The sequence below is a fragment of the Cetorhinus maximus genome, chromosome 28, assembly GCF_964194155.1.
Source record: "Cetorhinus maximus chromosome 28, sCetMax3.hap1.1, whole genome shotgun sequence".
NCBI lineage: Eukaryota > Metazoa > Chordata > Chondrichthyes > Lamniformes > Cetorhinidae > Cetorhinus > Cetorhinus maximus.
This window is the reverse complement of record NC_135906.1, coordinates 14,088,242-14,110,678: the sequence shown is the minus strand read 5'-3', so window position 1 is coordinate 14,110,678 and position 22,437 is coordinate 14,088,242. Positions and strand designations below refer to the sequence as shown.

The following is a 22,437-nucleotide window of genomic DNA, read 5'->3' as shown; positions in this document are numbered from 1 at the left end:
ACAAACTTCTTTTCAACAAATCATTTGTATCGAAGAACTATTTTCAGATATTTGATTCTTTTTTTGCAGATGTGAACCAATGTTATATCAACGACACTTTGAACAGTGGACTGTGTCCACCTGGATACATTGATGGAAGAAGCTTCTGTTTTGGTGAGTAATCACCATTGGCGTGCCCTCTGTCTTTCTGCCCTCTTAAAATGGTTGATTCTGGATGTGGGTGTACAGTGACATGGTGGCTATGCTACTGGATTATTAATTCAGAGGCCTGGACTAATGAATAGGAGCATGAGTTTAAATCCCACCAATGGAACTGCGGAATTTCAATTAGATAAATCTGGAATTAAAAAAAACTAGTCTCAGTAAGGGGGAACGCAACTGTTTTGTTGTAAAAACCCATCTGGTTCACTGATGTCCTTGAGGGAAAGAAACCTAGAGTGGCCTGTGTGAAGCCAAAAATGTCAGAAGACTGCAGGGATTCAAGAACGCAGCTCACCACCAGCTTCTCAATGGAAATTAGGGATGGGCAATAAATGCTGGCCTTGCCAGCGACATCCACATCCCATGAATTAATAAAAACAAGTGTGAACTTTTGTACCAAAGTTCATTCTACCATCTTTTAATAAGGGTGCAAATCCTTTGAACACCTTTTTTTTATTCTTTCATAGGATGTGGGTGTCATTGGCTAGGCCAGCATTAGTTACCCATTCCTAATAGACCTTAAGAAAGTGATGGTGAGCTGCCTTCTTGAACAGGCCATTTGGTGTAGGAACACCCACAATGCTGTTTGGAATGGAGTTCCAATATTATAGCTCCAAGTCCGGATGGCCTGTGGCTTGGAGGGGAATTTGCAGATGGTGGTTGTACATAGATGCATAATAAGACCTCCATGAATATGTCCAGCCAGAGTTGTCTACTCTACTGCTGCATTATGTTAACAGCCCACTTCATAGGCACCCCATCCACCACCTTAAACGTTCAATCCCTCGATGCACAGTGACAGCAGTGTGTACCATCTACAAGATGCACTGCAGCAACTCACCAAGGCTCCTTCAACAGCACCTTCCAAACACACGACCTCTACCACCTAGAAGGACAAGGGCAGCAGATGCGCGGGAATGCCACCACCTAGAGGTTCTCTTCCAAGTCACACACCATCCAGACTTGGAACTATATTGCCAATCCTTCACTGTTGCTTGATACTGAGTGTCCCTTCTTAACTGCACCTTGGGTGTCCCTACAGCACATGTACTGCAGTGGTTCAGGGCTCACCATCACCCTCTCCAGGTCCATTAGGAATGGGCAATAAATGTTGGCCTAGCCAACGATGCCCATATCCTGTGAAAGAATAATTTAAACAAATGTGTTCACTGGATTTCCACCCCTATTAAAAGATGGCAAAATTAACTTTGGTACAAAAGTTCACACTTGTTTTTATTAATTCACAGGATGTGGGCATTGCCGGCTAGGCCAGCATTTATTGCCCTCCCCTAGTTTTCCTTGGGAAGGTAGTGATGAGCTGCCTTCTTGAATCCCTGCCGTCTTTTGTCAGTTTTGGCGTCATGCAGGCCACTCTAGGTTTCTTTCCCTAAAGGACTTTGCAACAATACAGTCATGTCATTATCACCCTCACCGAGAAAGTTTTTTGAATTCCAGATTTATGTAAATTATATTCTGCAGCTCCATTGGTGGGATTTGAGCTCAGGCCCCTAAATTGTTAGTCTGGGCCTCTGGATTACTAATGCTGTAATATAACCATCATGTCACTGTTGCAGATTATTTCAACTCAATGCATAAAAAAAAATCTCCATCTCATCTTTGGCTCTTTTGCCCAATACCTTAAATCAGCATTATCTGAATTCTGGTCTTTCTGGTAGTGGAAAAAGTTTTTAATCATTTTACCCTTCATTATTTTGAACACCTCTAATTAAATCTCCCCTTAACCTTCTTTGCTCTATGGAGAATAAGCCCAATTTCTCGAATCTCACCATGCAACCGAATTCCCTCATCCGTGGCCTTTCTATTAAATCTCCTCTGCACACTCTCTTAAGGCCTTGAACTCCTTCCTATTGTTGCTGAGAGTAACAAAGCTCAGTAAGCATTGTGAGAACAATATCAAAGAAAAGGATGGCAAAAGTGATGAATTGGTGCCTCCCACTTCTGCTTTATAAGCAGTGGAGAGGCTTTGTGAAGTCAGGAGGTGAGCTACTCGTCACAGATTACCCAGTCTCTCACCTGCTCTGATTGACTTGGCATTCGTGTGGTTGGTTATTTGAGTTACCATAATCGCTTTGTGGAAGGTTTATCAATTGGGATCAATACAAATTCATGATTATCAGCCACACTCTTTAACACCCAGGCTAAAATAATCACTGTGCACTTCAATTCACTAAAAAATGAAAAGACTCTTTGTAACTCTGGTTCTCTTTGTTTCAGACTGGGCTTGTGGCTCCCAAGAAGACATTCAGATTAATTGGTGTACTGTAAATATGAGATGCTTCATTGTACCTAGTTATCGGTATTGTAGTTGTGGGCATGTGTATGGACCACGTAAATCACGGGAGAGTGCATTTTCACAAAGGTGCAGTGGTAAGTAGAACATTTATGCATTATATTTCTCTAGGCTACTGCAGAAAATAAAAATTGGCAAAAATGTTTTGTGATAGAGCACATTGCCTCACAGTCTCAGGATAAGGATTGGCCATTTAGGACTGAGATGAGGAGAAATTTCTTCACTCTAAGTGAATCTTTGGAATTCTCAACCTCAGAGGCCTGTGGTGCCTGGTCGATGAATTTATTGAAGACTGAGAGCGATTGAGACTTGGAGAAGAAGAGAATCAGGGAATACAGGGATAGCCGGGGAAAATGGAAAAGACGTAGAAGTTCAACCAAGATCTTATTAAATGGCGGAACAGACTTGATGGGCCATATGACCTACTTCTGCTCCTATTTCCTATGTTTATGTCCTGTGGAGGCCGCTGTAATCTCAATAACAACCTGTTAGGTCCTCCATGGACAATTTACCAAGAAGACCTGCTTTAAATAAAAAGAACAGGTTTTAATGGCTATGGAAACCAGTGACATAAGATCGTAAGAAACAGGAGCAGGTGTAGGCCATTTGACCCATCAAGCCTGCTCTGCCATTCAGTAAGATCATGGCTGATCTGATCGTGTTCTTAACTTTGCTTTCCTGCCTGTCCCCCATAGCTCTTAACTCCTTTGTCAATCAAAAATCAGCCTAACTCCACCTTGAATATATTTGACCCAGTCTCCACTGCTCTCTCTGGATGAGAATTCCAGAGAATAATGACCCTTTGAAAAAAAAAAAATTCTCTTCATTTTCGTCTTAAATGGGAAACCCCTTATTTTTAAACTGTATCCCCTAGTTCTAGGTTTCCCCTTGAGGGGAATCATCCTCTCAGCAGGCCCCTCAGAATTTATATGTTTCAATAAGGTCACCATTCTTCTAAACTCCAGTGAGTATAGGCCCAACCTGCTCAAACTTTCCTTATAAGACAACATTTATCCCAGGAATCCACCTAGTGAACCTTAAACCCCTTTCTTGATATCTCTAATGTCTTCTATATAATGGGATTCCCAAATTATACACAGTATAATAACTGTGCCTTATACAAGTTCATCATACTTCCTGCACCCATTTATAAAACCAAAAGCCTTTTTTATGGCTCCATCTATCTATACCATATTTTCATAGATTTATTTATTGTGAGCTGCTGGGTGTCTATATTCATTCATACACTTCAGCATCTGAGGTGTGAGCACTACCAACCAAGCCAAATTGACATTTGAAGCAAGCAAAGCCTTGTAATTAATACATCTGCACTGTTCCTGTGTCAAAGTAGCTTCACTGCAAGGCAAAATGCTAGAAAATGGCTAGCCTGGCAAAAGAGAGGTCCGTAGATGTGACTATTGCTATGAGGGTTATGTAAACCCACGTAATTAAAAAGGCTTAATGGAACGTTGGCCTTTATCTCAAGAGAGCTAGAACACAAAGCACTAGCTGCTATTTTACAACAACACAGAGCTCTCTGGTTAGAGCCCATCTGGAATACTATATTCAGTTCTGAGCACTGCACTTCAGGAAAGTTGTATTGGCCTTGGAGGCAATGCAGTGTAGATTCACCAGAATGATACTGGGGTTAAAAGTGTTAAATTATGAGGGCAGGTTACATAGGCTAGGCTTGTATTCCCTTGATAATATAAGTTTCATTGTTGCCATAGTCATCATCAGTCTTTTGAAATGAGGATGGGCGGAATTTTCTGTGCCTGGACAATATGGCGCAACCGGTTTCACGACAGCGTGAAACCAGTTTGCAGTTGTCAGCTCATCCTGCCAATGGCGGGCTGTGTTTCCTGTCACTGGACGCCGGGAACCTCATTGTAATACATCAGCATATAATTATTAGGCCAGTCTGCCGGAATTGACCCCCCTGTCACTGGATTGTCCATCCACATTGATGGGATTGTACGCCGTCGTGTTTCACAACAGCACATAAAAGGCTTGCACTTAGCGGCCTGCACTTTGAGCGGAACTTGGAGGTGAGCACACAGTAATGTTGTGCAGCTCTCGCCAGGGTCGTCTTTTGGTCTTCAAGCTTGAGGGGCGTTGGGGTTAAAGACAGCCCAGCCGTTGAGACGACTCGTGGGGAGGTTGGAGTTAAAGACAGCCCAGGCGTTGAAGCGACTTGTTGGAGGGGGTGTCGGGGCTAAGGGCAGCCCAGGCGTTGAGGCGACCTGTGACGGTCGGGGAGGGGGCAAGGGCAGCCTTATCTTTGAATATAACGCACAAGCATTCAGGGTGGAGGGTAGGGTGGGCGAGGGAAGTGGCCACATATTAAGGAAACCTATATAAGGGGACCATTCCTCTGCAGACAGTTCAGGCACAGCCACATGGATATGATTGGAGTTGGGCTTCTAGCGTATCTGCCCACTGAAGCAATGCAGAGGCAACTTAGCACCACCAAGTGCTCCAAAGCTTTTCACCACCACCTTCCCACCTCCCCCCACCCCCAGCACAGACTGCAAAGTCACAAGCATTTTAGTAGACTGCAGAACAGTTGGATGACTGCACATGTTGTACAATCTCCTCGCTAAACTGGCCATGGAGCAGTCACTGCTGGAGGTGCTCACAGCCCCTTGCAATGTCAGCACCCTGGTTTGGACCAGTCTTCCCCATGGTTCAAGCTAACAGTGCAACCTTGCAGCATGGGTTAGGAGAATGCCTGTGCCTGAGCTGAGAGCACAGCATGCAGTCCAGTGGGCAAAGCTGCCGCCAATCGGTCGGGTGGAGTGGGGCGGAGGTGGGTGGGGTTCCGGGCAGCCATGCAGTGCACTAATCTCTGGCCATCCAAGTGATGGCCAGCACTCCCCAGGAAGCATTACGAGGCCTTCACGCTTAACCAGGACAGGTCCTTAATACACCCATGCTAACCACATATCTCTCTCTTTCATCCTGCAGGAGGAGTATATTAGGATCATAGAGTCTGGTGAAATAGCTGTATGCCTGATGGCCTACAGAGAGCGAAGACGATGGAGGAGAGCGCGATTGAGGCTCCTGGCTGCACAGAGGCAGGAGCAGCAACCTCAGGAAGAATGGGCAGCTGGGGCTCCCGCACACGTTGCTGAAGAGCCACAGCAAGCCGTCGCTGGTCAGCGCCTAGCGACACCCAGGGTCTATAGACACCTCCTGTCATTCCTGCAGATGACCGAGAACCAGTATCGCCAAAGACTGCGCATGTCTAGGGAACTAGTCAGTTGCATCTGCCAGGATTTGACGCCACAGGAACATGGAGGGCATCCACTGCCAGTGGCTGTGAAAGTGACCACAATGCTCAATTTCTACACCAATGGCTCCTTTCAGTACTCCACAGGTGACCTCTGTGGGATCGCACAAGCCTCCAGCCACAAATACATCCATGAGGTCATGGATGCCATCTTTGCGAGGGCACACAACTTTGTGCATTTCGCCCGGGACCAGGACAGCCAGATTGCAAGAGCAATTGGATTCACCCAGATCTCGGGTTTCCCACAGGCTCAGGGTGTGATCGACTGCACTCATGTGGTGCTCAGATCTCCGTCGCAACACACAGTAAACTACATTAACCGCAAGGGATTCCATTCGCTGAATGTGCAGCGGGTGTGTGACAACCAGAAATGCATCCTGCAGGTGTGCGCACGGATTCCAGGGAGTGTCCGTGACTCCTACATCCTCAGTCAGTCACAGATCCCTGAAGCCTTCCAGGGTCTACAGAAGCTGCAGGGATGGCTCCTCGGGGACAAAGGCTACTGGCAGAGGCCGTGGCTGATGACACCTGTATGACAACCTCATACTGCAGCAGAGCAACAGTATTATGAGGCTCATGCTGCAGCTCACAACTTGGTGGAGCAGACCATTGGGATGCTGAAGATTATGTTATAGTGCCTGGACTGGTCTGGTGGAGCCCTGCAATACAGTCCGCAGAGGATGTCACGCATCATTGTCTTCTGCTGTGTCCTTTACAACCTGGCGCTGCAATGGGAAGACGAGCAGGCTGAGGAGGAAATGGAGAAGCTGGTGGTCTCCTCCAATGAGGAGGACGCCGACAAGCATGAGGATGAGGAGGCCGTGAAGGCGACAATGATGGGGATGAGGCCCTTCTACTGGCTAGACGAGGGAGGTGCGCTCGGGAGGCCCTCATAGCTGCTAAATTTTTGGAGGATGATGACGAAATGCAGTGAGGTGACCCCATAGATCCTCACATTGCATCTGTGAATATTTGACTCCAGTCTGGCTTATGGCAGTGCACATACCCTCTGTGAGAATGCTCCTGTCATGGAGATGCAGTGAAGGCCCTAATAGTCGCTCGATTGCAGGAGGATGATGACGACATGCAGTGAGGACACTCCATAGATCTGCACACAGCTTCTGAGAATGTCTGACTCCTGTCTGGCCAAGGGCAGCTCGCTTGCGCTCTGTGATCAGGGTCATATCTTAGAGAAGCAGCCATGAAACTTTAGAAGCATCTGATCCTTTGTCCGCCTTCAGCACCTGAGCCCTTCAGGAGCAGAGCATCAGTAGTCACAGATGCTGAAGAGATGGGGGCCAGCCCCACCTTAAAGATGCTGAGAGCCCACAGAGAGAATGAGAGAACTCTAGGCGCCTGCCCACTACATTCTGGCAGCAACGACAATCACCGTTGGGGTGCAGGAATCTGTAATGTTTCCAGGGAGTATGAGGCCGGACCATCACTTTTTTCCAAAGGCTGCTCAGAGCATAGAGAAGAGGCCATGGACTGAGACACCTGACTTTATCTTGGGCAGAAAGGTTTCACATCTGAGTGACAAGAACACTACTCATCAGAACAAGGAGCCATAGACAGGGAGACATTCTTGGGAGTTTATTGACAATAATGAACATTATGTACAAGTGATTAACACCTGTGCCCAGGCTGTGCAACTAATTCTCCTTAACTTTCCTAACCTTGCTGCAACGTCTCCAGACATCCACAGTGGAGGTGGAGGCAGCCTGCTGACTGATACGCCCTGTCTGTGATGACCTTGGCAGGTGTCCTGTGGAGGGCAGAGACTTGGAGGGCCCTGGCCAGCTTTCTGGGTCCTGCTGTGTGGCACCGCCACCTTCCTTGGCCTGTGGAACTGGAGCTGCTGAGGTCACAGGAAGAGGGGATTCGGATTGCCCGAACATTCTCGGAGTCACCTGGGTGGATGGTGCCGGAGTGTGCACCTGCTGATCCTCCTCCCTTTGGGTGCCCAAGGCCCTCAGGCTGACTCCTTGAGGAGAAGGGGTAGCTGAAGTGAGATTGAGCTGCCTGGTACCCCTCTTGCATACACACTGTTGGAGGCCAACTATGGCTCCAGCGATAGAGTTGACTCCGCGCAGCAATGCAGGAGCAAAGTCCTTGACCAAGGTCTTCATGGCAGCTGCCATCCTACCAGTGTTGACCTCGGTGCGTTGGCATGCCAGCGCTATCACCTCAGTCTGAAGGCGGACTCCTCCATTGTGCCTTGCAATCTGAGGAGTGCAGCGGGCATCCCTTCCTGATGTTCCCGAGCTTGCCTTTGCAGCTCCAGCAACTGTGACATGACTGAGTCCAGAGGCTCGTCATCTGACTCAGACTCAGCAAATTTCTGGCCTCCAGCAGTTCTCCGAGTGCCAGACACCAGGGAGGTCCCTGCTGCCACCTGCTTTGGATCAGGCAGTGCAATGTGCTCACCAGATTGTGATCCCGAGGCTATTCTAAAGCTAGGTCCCACCGAGGTGTGTGTCTCTGCGGTGGTGGAGGGTGTGGGTGAGCGCAGTGACGGGACTTCAAGGAGGGTGCCTTTAAATTCCTCTTCAGAGGTTTCTTTGGGGTTTGATTGGAGGCCCTGGGTTATGGACTCCATTGGCTGTTTTCCAGATGTGTCTGCAGAAGCAAGAGAGATAATTAGTGCATGGCAGTGGCCTGTGAAAGAGGACACATCACTCACAGCATGGTTAATTGATGGATGTTGCATTGCTGGGCCCTCACTTGGTAGAGCACCGCTGACCTCACTGTCAGCACAGGACTGGTCTAAATCGTTGCCAGCCAGCTGGATGGCTCTGTTTGCAAGGTAGGTGAGGACCTTGATTTCAGGCATTCCTTCACCAGTCTGCAACCTCTCTCTGTTGTTGTGTGCCAGTTTGTCCTGCATGATAAGAGATGGAGAAAGTGTAAGCAGGACGCCTGCTAGTCCAAATGATAAATATGCCTGGCATGTGTGGGTGGTGAGTGGTCCCATGGATGGAATGAGGATCATAAAGGTGTGTGAGAGAGTGACTGGTGATGTCTATGAGCTGGCAGTGAGTGAGATCCCTGTGGATGTGTGCTGGGTTTGTGAGTGTGTGAGTTGAGAGTGATGAGAAGAGCGAGTTACCCTGGCAGAACGGAGGAGATCATTCATCCTCTCGTGGCACTGGGTGGCTGTCCTCATTTGAAGGCATTAGCTCTGACCACCGCTGCCACCACCTCTCGAGCTGGAATGGTGAGGTTGCTGCCCATCCTGCAGCCAGAGCAAGGGGAGAGGACATCCTGGCAGGCCTCCACGATATCCAAAAGGCATTCTAGTGACGAGTTACTGAATTGGGGGGCTGCAGTCCTTTTGCCTTTCAGGGCCATGTCTTCTTTGCAGCAGTTGTGGCCTGGAAGCACTGTGTTGTGTGCACGCGGCTGGACTTTAAATATGGTGATGAAGCAGCGAGGTGGTGGCGCGTGGATGAATGAGAGCCTGCTCGCTATGGAACCGGCATGTTTCCTTGGAGTGCATAAATAATGTGATGGGTTTGGGATGATATGGCGTGAAAACCTGCCCGCTACCGCACTTAGTCAAATCTAGGACGATTCCGCCCGATGTCTGCCAGGCTTCCTGGTTTTTGTACAAAGGTGATCCAATCGAAATTTTTGAGATGATTAAAAGATTTGAAAGGGTAGATAGAGAGAAACTAATTGTTCTAGTAGAAAATTCCAGAACAACAACCTCAAAATAGAGCAAGGCTGTTCAGCGGTAATGTCAGGAGGCACTTCTTCATACAAGATGTAGTGGAAATCTGGAACTGTCTCTCTTAAAAAAACTGTTGTAGCTGAGGATCAGTTAGACATTTCCAAAGTGAGATTGATAGATTGTTGTTAGGGAAGAGTACTAAAGGATTATGTAATCAAGGTGAGTCATTGGAGTTAGTTACGGATCAGCCATGATCTAATTGCATGGCAGAACATCCTTGAGGGGCTGAATGTGGTCTACTCTGTTCCTTTATTCCTAAATAATTGCCTCTTGCTGATCAATCCATCTAGTCTTAATGGCTTAGGACCTTGATCCATTGAGGTGTATTCTAGACTTGGAACAGAATGATTAAATCACACTTCAGCAGGGTTATAGGAATCTTTTTGTGGAGGATGGTTAACTTTTAAAGGACAGAGTAGATGTCGGTGTTGCTCATGATACTATTGGTGCTGCACTTCATAAAATTGCTGCTAATTTAAAGAAGAAAACCCCATGAGAATAAACAGCAGCCCCATTGGTCTTTAAGCTGAAGTTACAGTGCAGATTCGGGCCATTTGGTCCAATTGGTGTATGCTAGTTGTACTCATCTTATTTGTATGGAGTCAAAGATCTGCTGTACTTACTTCATCAAGATCGACGACCCAAAATGCTTTGCAGCCAGTGAAGTATTATTGAAGTGTAGTAAATACATGAGCCAATTTTCACACAGGAAGCTCCCGCAAACAGCAATGATTTTAAGTGATGTCAGTTGAGGGCTAAATATTGGCCAAGACTCCCCTGCTGTATGAAGTAGTGTCATGGAACATCTTACATTCGCCTGTGACGGTGCCTCAGTTTAACATCTCCAAAAGACAGCACCTCTGTCAGTGCAGCACTCCCTCACTATTGCACTGGAGTGTCAGCCTGGATTATATGCTCAAACTCCTAAAGTGGAACTTTGAAAACACAACCTTCTAATCTAGCAGTCAGAGTGTTACCACTGAACTCAAGCTGACACCTGTATATAGAGCCTCCGAGCTCATTATCGCACCATCATTGAGACTACCTTTTTTCACCTCCCTAAAATTGCTCGACTTCACCCCTGTCCCTGCAAATTGGCTATCAAAACCCTCATTCATACCTTTATTTCCTCGAGACATGACTATTCCAAGGCACTCCTGGCTGGCCTCCCACATTCTACCCTCTGTAAACTTGAGGTCATCCAAAACACCGCTGCTCTTTATCTTAACTCACAACAAGTCCCATTCACCCTATCACCCTTGTGCTTGCTGACCTACATTGGCTTCTGGTCAAGCAAATCTTGATTTTAAAATTCTCATCCTCATTTTCGAAAACTTCCAAGGACTTGTCCCTCCCTACTTCTGAAATCTCCAGCCCTACAACTCTCCAAAATATGTGTTCCCCTAATTCTGACCTCTTGTGCATCCCCAATTATAATTGTTCCACCACTGGTGGCATAAGGGGAGATAGTGGTGTAGTGGCAACGTCACTGAGCTTGTATTCCAGAGGCTCAGGCTAATGTCCTAGGTACATGGGTTTAAATCTCAGTATGGCAACTGGTGGGATTTAAGTTCAATTAATAAATCTGGAATATGAAGCTAGTCACAGTAATGGTGACCAATGTTGTAAAAACCCATCTGGTTCACTTATTTCCTTAAAGGAAGGAAGTATGCCATCTTTACCTGGTCTGGCCTACATGTGACTCCAGACCCATAGTAATGTCGTTAACTCTTAACTGCCTTCCGAAATGGCCTAGAAAGCTACTCAGTTCAAGAGCAATTAAGGATGAGGAACAAATTCTGGTCTTGCCAGCAATAACCACATTTGATGAAAGAATACAGAAATAAAATTGGTGGCCATGCCTTCAGTTGCCTAGGCCCCAAGTTCTGGAATTCTCTCTGCCACTCTACTCACTGTCCTCCTTTTTAAGATACTTCTTAAAACCTACCTCTTTGACCAAACTTTTGGTCATCTGACCTAATATCTCCCTATGTCATACTTTGTTTTTTAATGCTCCTGTGAAGCGCCTTGGGATGTTTCATTACTTTAAAGCTGCTATATAAATATATGTTGTTGTTGTTATTGGGCAGCACCTGGTTTTTTTAACCTGTGAAGAAGTATTAGGTCCATCTGCATTACTGCATGGTCCAAAACATTATCCCTAATGTGTTTCTATATTGAAAGTAATTTGGACCAGAAAAGCAGCTTTATTTGCCCAATTATTAATATGACTGCGATATGGCAGTCACCCATATAAACACCTAAAAGATTTTTTTGGTTTCAGATATTGACGAGTGTCTTAAACATCCATGTGGTGCTCAGGAATTCTGCACAAATATACCTGGAAGCTACACCTGTTCTAACAGCACCTGCATTGGTAAAAAAGAAAGTCAATAATCTCTCTATTGTAATACTGCATGAAATTTAGGGTGGAAATTATTCTTGGTGATTCTCAGACAGACTGAACCAGCTCAAACTCTGTTCTTTCTGTGATAAAGATATTGTACCAGTACAGGCTGTTATTGAGCTCCCTATATTATCCATCACCCAGACTGTTTGTTCTACCTCTGAAACATCACTTGATTCCACCTTGTCATCATTCATGGCCTCCTCACCTCCAGGCTCAACTTCTTGAAAACTCCACGTGCCTTCATTGTGGCTGAATTCCAATTTATCCAAAACTCTGTATTCTATCTGTCACTAACTCCACCCTGCCATCATGAGTCCTATCCTCATCAATCACCCTGGATCCCATCCCCAAAATATCTGTTTCACCATTTACATATACCTTCATGTATGCACTCTCCGCCTCCCTATGTGCCAACGTGCACCTTGCATCCCATGTTTGAATCCCTCCAATTAAGTGTCCACCCCACCACATTACCAAAATGGCTCTTAACAAAGTCATACTTGATATCCTATGTGACTGTGACAAAGGTAAACTTTCCCTCCTCGACCTGTCTGCAGCCTTTCATATGGTTGACTACACCATCCTCCTCCAGCACCTCTCCACTGTTGACCAGGTGGGCAGAACTACTGTCACCTCATTCCATTCTTATCTATATAATCATTGCCAGAGAATCACTTGCAATGGCTTCTCTTCCTTGCTCACTCAATGTTATCTCTGGTATCCCCCAAGGATTTACCCTTGGCACCCCTCCTTTTTCTCAATACATGCTCCCCCCCCCAGTGACATCATCCCAAAGCACAGTATTAGTTCCCACGTGTACACTGATGACACGCAGCTCTACCTCACTATCACCTCTCTTGACTGTTGCTAAATTGTCAGACTGCTTATCTGGCATGCAGTACTGGAGGAGCAGAAATTTTCCCAATTAAATATTGGGAAGACTGAAGTCATTGTTTTTGGTCCCTGATCCAAACTCCTGTTCCTTAGTTACCGCTGTCATCCCCCGCCGGCAACAGTCTGAGATTAAGACAGTCTGTTCTCAACATTGGTTATTTTCACATTGTGTGCAAATTTGCTGCTACAACAGTGACTACACTTCAAAAGTACTTTATTTTCAGTAAAGCACTTTGGATAGTCCTGTGATCATGAAAGGCACTATATAAATGCACGTAATTTTTTACTCAGTGTAACCAGGGATCGTCAATAAATGTTGGCCTTTCCAGCACCGCCCACATCCCCAGAATGAGTAAAAATAAATGCGTACATGGTTCTCATTTACTTTTATTATTTTTGAATTCCATGCCTTTGCAGATCAGAATCAGTTTAACCCGAAGCAGTGCAGCTTCATTCACTGGGACCAGCAGATTCAGGTATTTTAACACATCGCATTACCATTCCAGATAAAAAAGCTGTACCAATAACAGCATGTGGTACACTTCAATAAAGCTTTGTAACCATCAAGGGAGCGATATGTGTGTTGGGGAATTGAACATTGCCCTATTTCCCATTGCCAGCATCTAGCACTGTGGGGGTGAACTTAGTCTTTGCCAGTAATGTGAAACAGGCTGTTATTTTTCCTATACTATTATGGAATGGTGTAAAATGGAGCTGCCAACTGACGAAGAGCATGTTTTGCGCTATTTGGTGAAGACCAGTTTCACTCACTTAGAGATCAGGTTCAGAACTGGCTGAATACAGGGTAAGTCTCCCTCTGTTCACTCCTCAATCTTCAATTAGTCTATCTATAGGTGAGATGTGCTATCTAAGTAGATACAGGTATTCATATATGTCTGAATCTGACATAGTTGTCAGTTATATGATATTTGTGAATGTATTTGCAATATTATACATGTGGTCTCTTTGTGTGTGATCTCAGTATATCTGTGCTGACCCCTGAAGATTTTGTAAATTGATAAGTTCAAGCAGATTGAATTTTATTCTCTGATCCTGACAATCTTCAAAACTTATTTTCTTTCTTCTCACAGAGTACATGGTATACATTCCACAAATATTGTTCTGTGATTAATTCAATCGTTGTACTGGTGAATAAGCAGTGCAAGGCTCAGAAGAGTGAACCTATATTTCAGGTTAGTAGCAGCACAGAATGCTTTGTACAGTCTCCGCAGGGTAAAATCAATAATTCAGTCTTGGGAGGTTCCAGAACTTAGGGTTTAGATGTCTGAAGGCATGGCTGCCAGTGGTGGAGCGAAGGAAGTAGGGAATGGACAAGAGACCAGAGTTGGAGGATCTTGGAGGTTGAAGGAGGTTTCAGAGATAAGGGGTGGGGTGGGGAGGGGCAGGGCGAGGGGGTTGGTGGGGGTGGTTGAGGCCATGGAACGATTGAAAAGAATGTAGGAGCCACTGTAGGTCAGTGAGCATAGGGTGATGGGTGAACCATAGATCATGATCTACAGTTTGCGTGACTGCAGTATCATTGCCCTTTGTGTATCAAATTTGCAAGTCACTCTTGATCTCTTCAATTCTGCATACAGGAAACTTGGCCTGTTCTTAAATGCTGCCAAAATAAAACTCATATTAACCCACACATAGTCAGCCAAATATTCCACAACCCATATATGTTGAAGGAGAGATCCTGGAACATGTTGAGCACTTGCAATACCTCAGCATACCTCTCTCAAAAGGCCACCATTGACGAGGAGATCCAACACCAGTCCAGCCTTCTACAAACTACGGCAGCAAGTGTTTGACAACAGAATCCTCTGCAAGTCAACAAAAGTCCTTGTGTATAGAGCAGTTGTCATTGGGGAGATCTGAACTATGAATCAGTGATACATAAGAATGCTTAAAATATTCTATCAGCAATGCCTCCCTCATAACTCTGGATTGAATTAGAGGACCATTGAACATATGCTGGTGTCTTTCTTGAAACCAGGTCCACAAGCATTCAGGAAAAACCCCTGCAAAATCAATGTAGGTCGACTGGACACTATGTCTAGATGATTGAATACCCTCTCCCCGCCAAGTTCTGCTCTCTCAACTCTCAGAAAATGCTACAAAGACATTCTGAAGTTCTCCTTGAAGTGCGGAGGCATTGACCTTCGTGGCTGGGTGGAGGTGCTACCAATCGTTCAGAATGGCACCAACTTGCCCATCAAACTGCACCACGCTTTGCGTTGCAATGCCTTAATGAAGAGGTTGGGCGGCGGGCAATGAAGGAAAGGAATGGAAGAAAATCTGCACTCCGGATCCCACTACCTCATGCGCCATCTGCCAATGTTCCTAAAGACCCGTGAGTCTGTTCTCAGTTGCTTGAAGACCCATGGCAGAAACTCAAGACCCTGAGTTGATGTCATCCTCGAATTGAGGGAGAATCAACGACAACAATGTTTGAACGAGATGGTGCGACTTCAGTTATGGGTAGCAGAATTTTGCATGAGCATAACCTCAAGTTTATAGTGGGTGGAAGATGGGAAACCTACCAGGGAAGCTTGGAATGGTTGTGTCTGGGTGAACAAGGAGCGGATATGGAAGTACACAAGTCTTGGTGACGGAGAAGATGTGGGGTTGGAAGCTCAGCTTGGGGTCAACTAGGACAATGAGGCTGAGAAAAGCCTGGTTCAATGTGAGACAGTGGCCAAGGTGAGGGGAATGGAATTGGTGGCTAGAGAACAGAGTTTGTAGCAGGAATATCTTTAAATAAGAAAACTTTTGAAAAAATGGCCCAGTTTTCATGGGGATGCAAATAAAATGTTTTGTCCTCTACAGAAAATCATTTCAACTGCAAGTGACCTACTGAGGAATGATTCCCTGTGGGGCAACTTGGAAAAGGAAGAGCGGCTCTATTTGGCTTCCATATTCCTGCAATCTGTGGAAAACTCTGCAATCGTTGCCAGTCTAAATTTATCAGATCAGGAGAGGAGAATTGAATCAACTGAAAATATTGGTACATTCAGCAGACATATTTTATTCGATGTATTTTCTTGAGATATGTGTGTGTATGTGTGTGTGCATGTATAGCTTTGTGTCTGTGCGCACATGTGTGTATGCATTGTCGTATAAGTCTGGCACATAAAGGGTTAACATGGGACTGAGTACAGTACTGCCCACACAGTGATGTAAGGGAACACATGACCTACATGTAGAGGTCACTGTAGTGTTTGACAGAGTCGTGTGTAGAGGCAAGCATGGAGACAGCTCTTAACTTGGACCTTTACTGTACCTCACTACAAAGACTAAGACTACAAATATCTTAATAAGACCTACCGAACTATGCCCAGCACCTTACAACATGCGTGTACATGTGTGTATGTGTATTATGATGTGAGGCATAATATTTACTGACATTCTTCACAATGCACACAATGTGGAATTTGTTTGAAAATGTTTCTCAATGGCTCTTCAATAACTGGGATGCAACTAATGGAGAATTATTTTGTTTAGGGAACAAAACTTAGGCCATTGAATTCAAAATGCTACAAGCACCAAGAGGGTAATGTTCACTGTCATCTTCTGGCAGTCCTGATAAGTTGTAGAGCCTGTCTGGCTTTCATCCCATTGATCCCAGGCAGAGACAGTAGCACAATATCCCAGCTGACACTCCCAATGCAGTACTGAAGCAGTGCTGCGCTGTTAGAGGTGCCGTCTTTCAGATGAGACGTTAAACCAAGGTTCTGTCTGCTCCCTCATGTGAAAGGATGTGAAAGATCCCTTGGCTGTTTTGAGGAAGAGTAGGTGAATTATCCCTGGTTTCCTGGACAATATCTTTCCCTCAAAGAAAATCAATAAAAAGAAGATTATTTGGTTATTATTTCATTGTTCTTCTTGGGAGCTTGCTGTGTGCAAATTGTTTGCCGCATTTCATATATTACCACATTGACTACACTCAAAAAAGGTACTTCATTATCTACAAGGTGTGTTGGGATGCCCTGAGGCAGTGAAAGGTGCTATATAATGCATTTCCTTCTTTTAAACTTACCCCTGAGAACATTTACACTTAGTTAATGCAGAAGTTCATCTCACTGTGACAGGGAACATTTACAGATCTTCTTTCCTTCACTTTTTAGATTTGGAAATACGATCCTTTCGAGGGAAAAATGCTTCAGCACCTGAGAGAATCAGACTCCAGGCAAAGGGCAACTTTATAGATATCTCTCAAAGTGCAGTCACCAGAAAAGTAACAAAGGGTAAATTTAATGTTCTTACAATTCGTTTCTAGTTCAATTACTCTCAGACAACACCTGTACTTACTTTCATGACTAAATCTAAATGCAGAATGTTTCAGGCCATTCAGCCGCTGGGAGTATTGTGGGAAGGGACATTAGAACACCAATAAATGCCATTATAAAACCTAGTATCATCATATGGGTCTTAGCTTTGGTTGTCCTTGGTTAGAATCAATGGAGACTGCTGGAGGCATGGCTGTTTGTAAACTTTAACTTTTATTAAACATTTTTCGAACTATGTGTAGGATAAGGCTTAGCATGAGGTTTCACATAGAACTATCTTTCAGCATACTCTGTTGCCATGTGATCTTACGTCACTGAAGATGTGGCCTCGCTATTTACAGTAATCGTTTACACTACATAAAGTGTGCCTGCAGCCGTAGTGAAATGATGACACTCGGTCGCTCATATGGATTGCTCCGTTCCCACAGTGCTCAGTGGCTCTGACAAGGCTCTGACAAAGCTACTGTTATGTATGCTGTTTGGTACTGTGGGTATTTTTTGCACATGCACGCTGGAATCTCAACTGCTGGGGAATGTGTGAGCACATGGAAAACTTGGCCTCGGTCCAAAGGGTGCATGAGAGTTTGGAAATAAAATATTGCTGCACTTATCTACAGCTGGAGAGGGTGAGAGGGGCTTTGGCTGACAGCCATAGAAGTACATTGAAAAGTGGTCAGCTACCGGAATGATTTTGAATTTTTCTCAGATTTGGACATCACTGGTGAGATGGGCATTATTGCCCATTCCTAGTTGCCCTTGAGAAGCGGATGATGGACCTCCTTCCTTGGTACTATTTCACAGAAGAGCAGGGAACTTCTCCCTGTTGTCCTGTCCGATATTTATCCTTCAACCAACAACACTAGAAAAACCAGATGATCTGGCCATTATTACATTGCTGTTTGTGGGAGCTTGCTGTGTGCAAATTGGCCGCCGTGTTTCCCACATTATAAAAGTAACTACCCATCAGAAAGTACCTCATTGGCTATAAAGGGCTTTGGGACATCCTGAGGTTGTGAATGGTGCTATATCAATGCAAGCCTTTCTCTCTTATAATTGGTTACCCACATTTTTATGTGAAATTGGAAATTGCATCTTCATATTTAATTCCTTTAGAAAGATTGTAACATTGTTGTTAGAATGTAGGAAAGGAACTTTTGTCTTTGTTACGTAGATTAGGCAATGTCCAAACTGCGTGATGCATCTGACATTAGGATTGCCAATTCTGATTAAATGTATTCCTGAAAGTTTTGCCCCATCTTCCAGTCTCCAACCATCCCGCTCAGTCAAGCACCTGTTATTTTTGTTCCATCTCCCTGTTTTTTAGCACTAATAAATTAAATGTGCAAAACATTTAATGCCACTCTGCTTTTTCTCCTGCCTGTTGCTAGCATTGGTGACCAGGAGACTAATCTTTAATTCCAGGAGACTCCAGGACAAACCTGGAGGAGAGGGAACCCGAACTGACCCACCCAAACTCCTAGATCTGCTCTGGTTCTGCAAAGAGATGTAGACAGCTTAAGTGAGTTGGCCACAAGGTGGCAGATGGAGTACAATGCGGGGGAGTATGAGGCTATTACTTTGGTCACAAAAATAGAAAAGCATAACATTTTTTAAAAGGCATGAAACTTGTAAATGTTGATTCTCAGAGGGAGTTGGGTGTACCCCTACAAGGAACACAGAAAGTTAGCTTGCAGGTGTAGCAAACAGTTAGGAAAGCAAATGACATGTTGGCCTTTATTGAAAGAGGATCGGAGTACACGAATAAAGGTTTCTTGCTACAATTGTGCAGAACTTGGTGAGACCACACCTGGAATATTGTGTGCAGATTTGGTCTCCATATTTAAGGAAGGATATACTTCCATTGGAGGTAGTACAACGAAGGCTCACTAAATTGGTCCCTGACATGAGAAGATTCTTCTATATTAATAAATTGGGTCTATATTTTCTGGAGTTTAGAAGAATGAGACGTGACCTCATTGAAACATACAAGATTCCGAAGGGGCTTGACAGGATAGACACTGAGAGGCTGTTTCCCTTGGCTGGGGAATCCATAACACGGGGTACAGTCTTAGGATAAGGGGATGATCAATGAGGAGAGATTTCCTCACTCAAAGCATTATGGATCTTTGTAAATCTCTATCCCAGAGGGTATGGATGTGCCATCATTGAATGTATTTATGACTGAGATAGATAGACCTTTGGTTTCTCAGGGAATCAAAAGGATTTGGGGAAGAGGCAGGAAAGTGGAATTGAAGCTGAAGATCAGCCATGATTGTATTGAGTGGCCGAGCAGGCTTGACAGGCTGTATGGTTTACTCTTGCTCCTAATTCTTATGTTCGTATGCAACAGGATTTTTATATATATATCATTATAGACATCATCTACCCCTGTGGATTTCACTCCAGCGTTAGTAACATTTAACACTTTCCATGGTAACAGATTTTGCTGCTGTGGCTTTGATCGCCTTCAACAACATGGATTCCACCCTGAATGGAAGCATTTTCAACCTCAGTACCACTGATGGAAAACTGAAGCCATTTCGATTGATCTCAAATGTGGTTTCAGCCGTGATAACTAACAGTGACAACCTTAGATTTGACTCAACAGCGAACTTCACTTTCAAACACACTGAGGTTTGTAAAGACTTGTGCTAGTTTGCCATACAGTTTGACGTACATGGACTGTTTACCCATTTACAGCTAGCCCGGTAACAGTGGATGGTAAAATGTAATCTTCGCTGTGCACAGGAAGCTGAAGCTAATTCGGAATTGCACTGTGCCAACTGGAATTATGCGGCTGGAAAAAGCTATTGGTCTCGCAGAGGGTGCATTATGGGAGATTCCAATGGAACGCATACCTGGTGTCGATGCAGTCGGCTCTCTAGCCTCGCTCTGCTGATGACTCCTTACGAATGGCAGGTATAAAGTCTTATTCATCAATGTTCTTCATAGTTAGTACTGTGGTTATGGCGACTAAACAATATAGGCCCTTAATGTGAGGGTAAGGTTGTTGTAGTGAAAGGAGTCACAGGCTGATTAGCAGTCTGACAGGCCACAACAAGAATGCAACCATCTTTATATCAATGAATAGGGAATTATGATAGGAGGGAGTTTCATGGGCTTCCACCACACCAGACAGGCTGGGGTGGGGTTTGAACCCTATACCTTCTGGATCAGAGTCAGCAATATTACTATTGAGCCCAGGAATACGATCAGATAGTACATGGCAATGGATGTTCCTGCTGTGTAAGATTGACATTCATCTTCAGCTTACTCTAAATCTGTGGATCAATTAGCTCAGTTGGCCAGAAGGCTAACATTTGGTTCAGAATTACACCAACAGTGCAGATTCAGTTATCATTCCAGTTGAGGTGAACTTGACACTTGCCTCCTCACCTGCCCCATGTTTGATGCAGAATGGTGCCAGTCAAGCTATATAACCAATTGTGTCTCTAATAGAGAGAGATGCCTACAGTCCATTGTGGACTATGATTAATTACCCTCCTACCTACTCTGGGTCTGCACTTTTGCACTGTAATTTGTTTCATTCAGAAACCTTGTTAAGGAATCAGGGCCCAGAGTGCAAGATAATATGGAGGCTAGCAAAAGATCAGGGGGACCGTAGGAACATAAAGAGGCCATTTAGCCTTTCAAGCCTTTTCCACCACTTAATGAGCTCATGGCTGATCTGTGAGCAAACTCCATATACCCATCTTTGCCGAATATATTTGAATACCTGTGGTTAACTAAAATCTACCAGTTTCAGGTTTAAAATTAACAAGTGACCCAGTATCAATTGGTGTTTGTGGAAGAGTTCCAAATGTCTACCAACCCTTTGTGTGAAGAAGTGTTTCCTAATTTCACCCTTGAAAGGCTGGGCTCTGATTTTTAGTCAATGTCTCCTAGCCCTAGACTCCCCAACTGTAAAAAAGATGGGGTGAGTCAAGAAGTAATGCTTTGGTGACACTGAATTTGGGTGTTAAAAGCCTGCAGGATGTAGAAGGAAAGAGAGACTGGGAGGGGTAGTCTTGAGGTCCCTGGGGCAGAACAGGTGTCAGTGGTCCCTCCAGCAAAAGGTGGACGCACTCTTCAAGACTTGAAGGTGATTGGGATTTGTTCACAATATTGAAGGGAAAATGAGGGGCTTTGTATAAAAAAGGAACTCCTTGGTGGAGACATTGGAGGTTCATTTTAAATCAGAAGTCTCAGTATCACAGAACTGTTACGGTGCAGAAGGAGGCCAATCAGCCCATCATGTCTGCACCGGCTCTCTAAATAAGCATTATGACTTAGTGCCATTCTCCTGTCTTTTCCCCATATCCTTGCACATTGTTTCTGTTCAAATAATCACCTAATGCCCTCTCGAATGCCTCGATTGAACCTGCCTCCACCACACTTCCAGGCAGAGCATTCCAGACTCGAACCACTCTCTGTGAGAAAATGTTTTTTTCTCACATCATACTTGCTTCTTTTGCAAATCACTTTAAATCTGTGCCCTCTTGTTCTCGATCCTTTTACGAACGGAACAGTTTCTCCCTATCTACTCAATCCAGCCCCCTCATGATTTTGAACACCTCAATCAAATCCCCTCTCCAGTCTATCTTCATAACTAAAGTTTCTCATCCCTGGAACCATTCTTGTAAACCTCCTCTGCACTCTCTCCAATGCATTCACATCCTTCCTATAGTGTGGCATCCAGAACTGAGCACAATACTCCAGTTGAGGTTTAACTAGTGTCTTACCTAAGCTCAGGATAAGATCCTTGCTCTTGCACTTTATGTCCCTATTAATAAAGCCCAGGATACTGTATACTTTATTAACTGCTCTCTCCACCTCTCCTGCCACCTCAATGATCTATGCATATGCAAGACACCCAGGTCCCTCTGCTCCTGCACTCTCTTAAGAATAGTACCCCTTATGTTATATTGTCTCCCCACGTTCTTCCTACCAAAATGCATCACCTCACACTTCTCCACAATGAACTTCATCTGCCATCTACCTGCTTACTCCACCAACTCTTCTATGTCCTTTTCAAGTTCCACCCTGTCCTCCTCACAGTTTACAATGCTTCCAAGTTTCGTATCATCTGCAAACTTTGGAACTGTTCTCTGCACACCAAGATCTAGATAATTAATATATATCAGGAAAAGCAAAGGTCCCAATACTGACTCCTGGGGAACTCCACTACAAACTTTCCTCCAGCCCTAAAAATATCCATTGACCATTACTCTCTGTTTCCTATTACTCATAAATTTTGTATCTACATTGCTACTGTCCCTTTTATTCCTTGAGCCATAACTTTCT

General features: G+C 44.7%; 1 protein-coding gene across 1 annotated transcript in view; it reads left to right on the top strand.

Annotated features, from left to right (window-relative positions):
* Positions 1-22,437, top strand: part of LOC144668994 (adhesion G protein-coupled receptor E3-like) — a 49,070-nt gene that overhangs the window by 12,344 nt on the left and 14,289 nt on the right. The window contains exons 4-12 of the mRNA XM_078531534.1: positions 70-153; positions 2,437-2,589; positions 11,822-11,914; positions 13,259-13,317; positions 13,933-14,034; positions 15,674-15,851; positions 16,972-17,089; positions 19,566-19,767; positions 19,882-20,052. Of these exons, the coding sequence (XP_078387660.1) occupies positions 70-153; positions 2,437-2,589; positions 11,822-11,914; positions 13,259-13,317; positions 13,933-14,034; positions 15,674-15,851; positions 16,972-17,089; positions 19,566-19,767; positions 19,882-20,052 (1,160 nt within the window). The remainder of the gene's footprint in view (positions 1-69; positions 154-2,436; positions 2,590-11,821; positions 11,915-13,258; positions 13,318-13,932; positions 14,035-15,673; positions 15,852-16,971; positions 17,090-19,565; positions 19,768-19,881; positions 20,053-22,437) is intronic.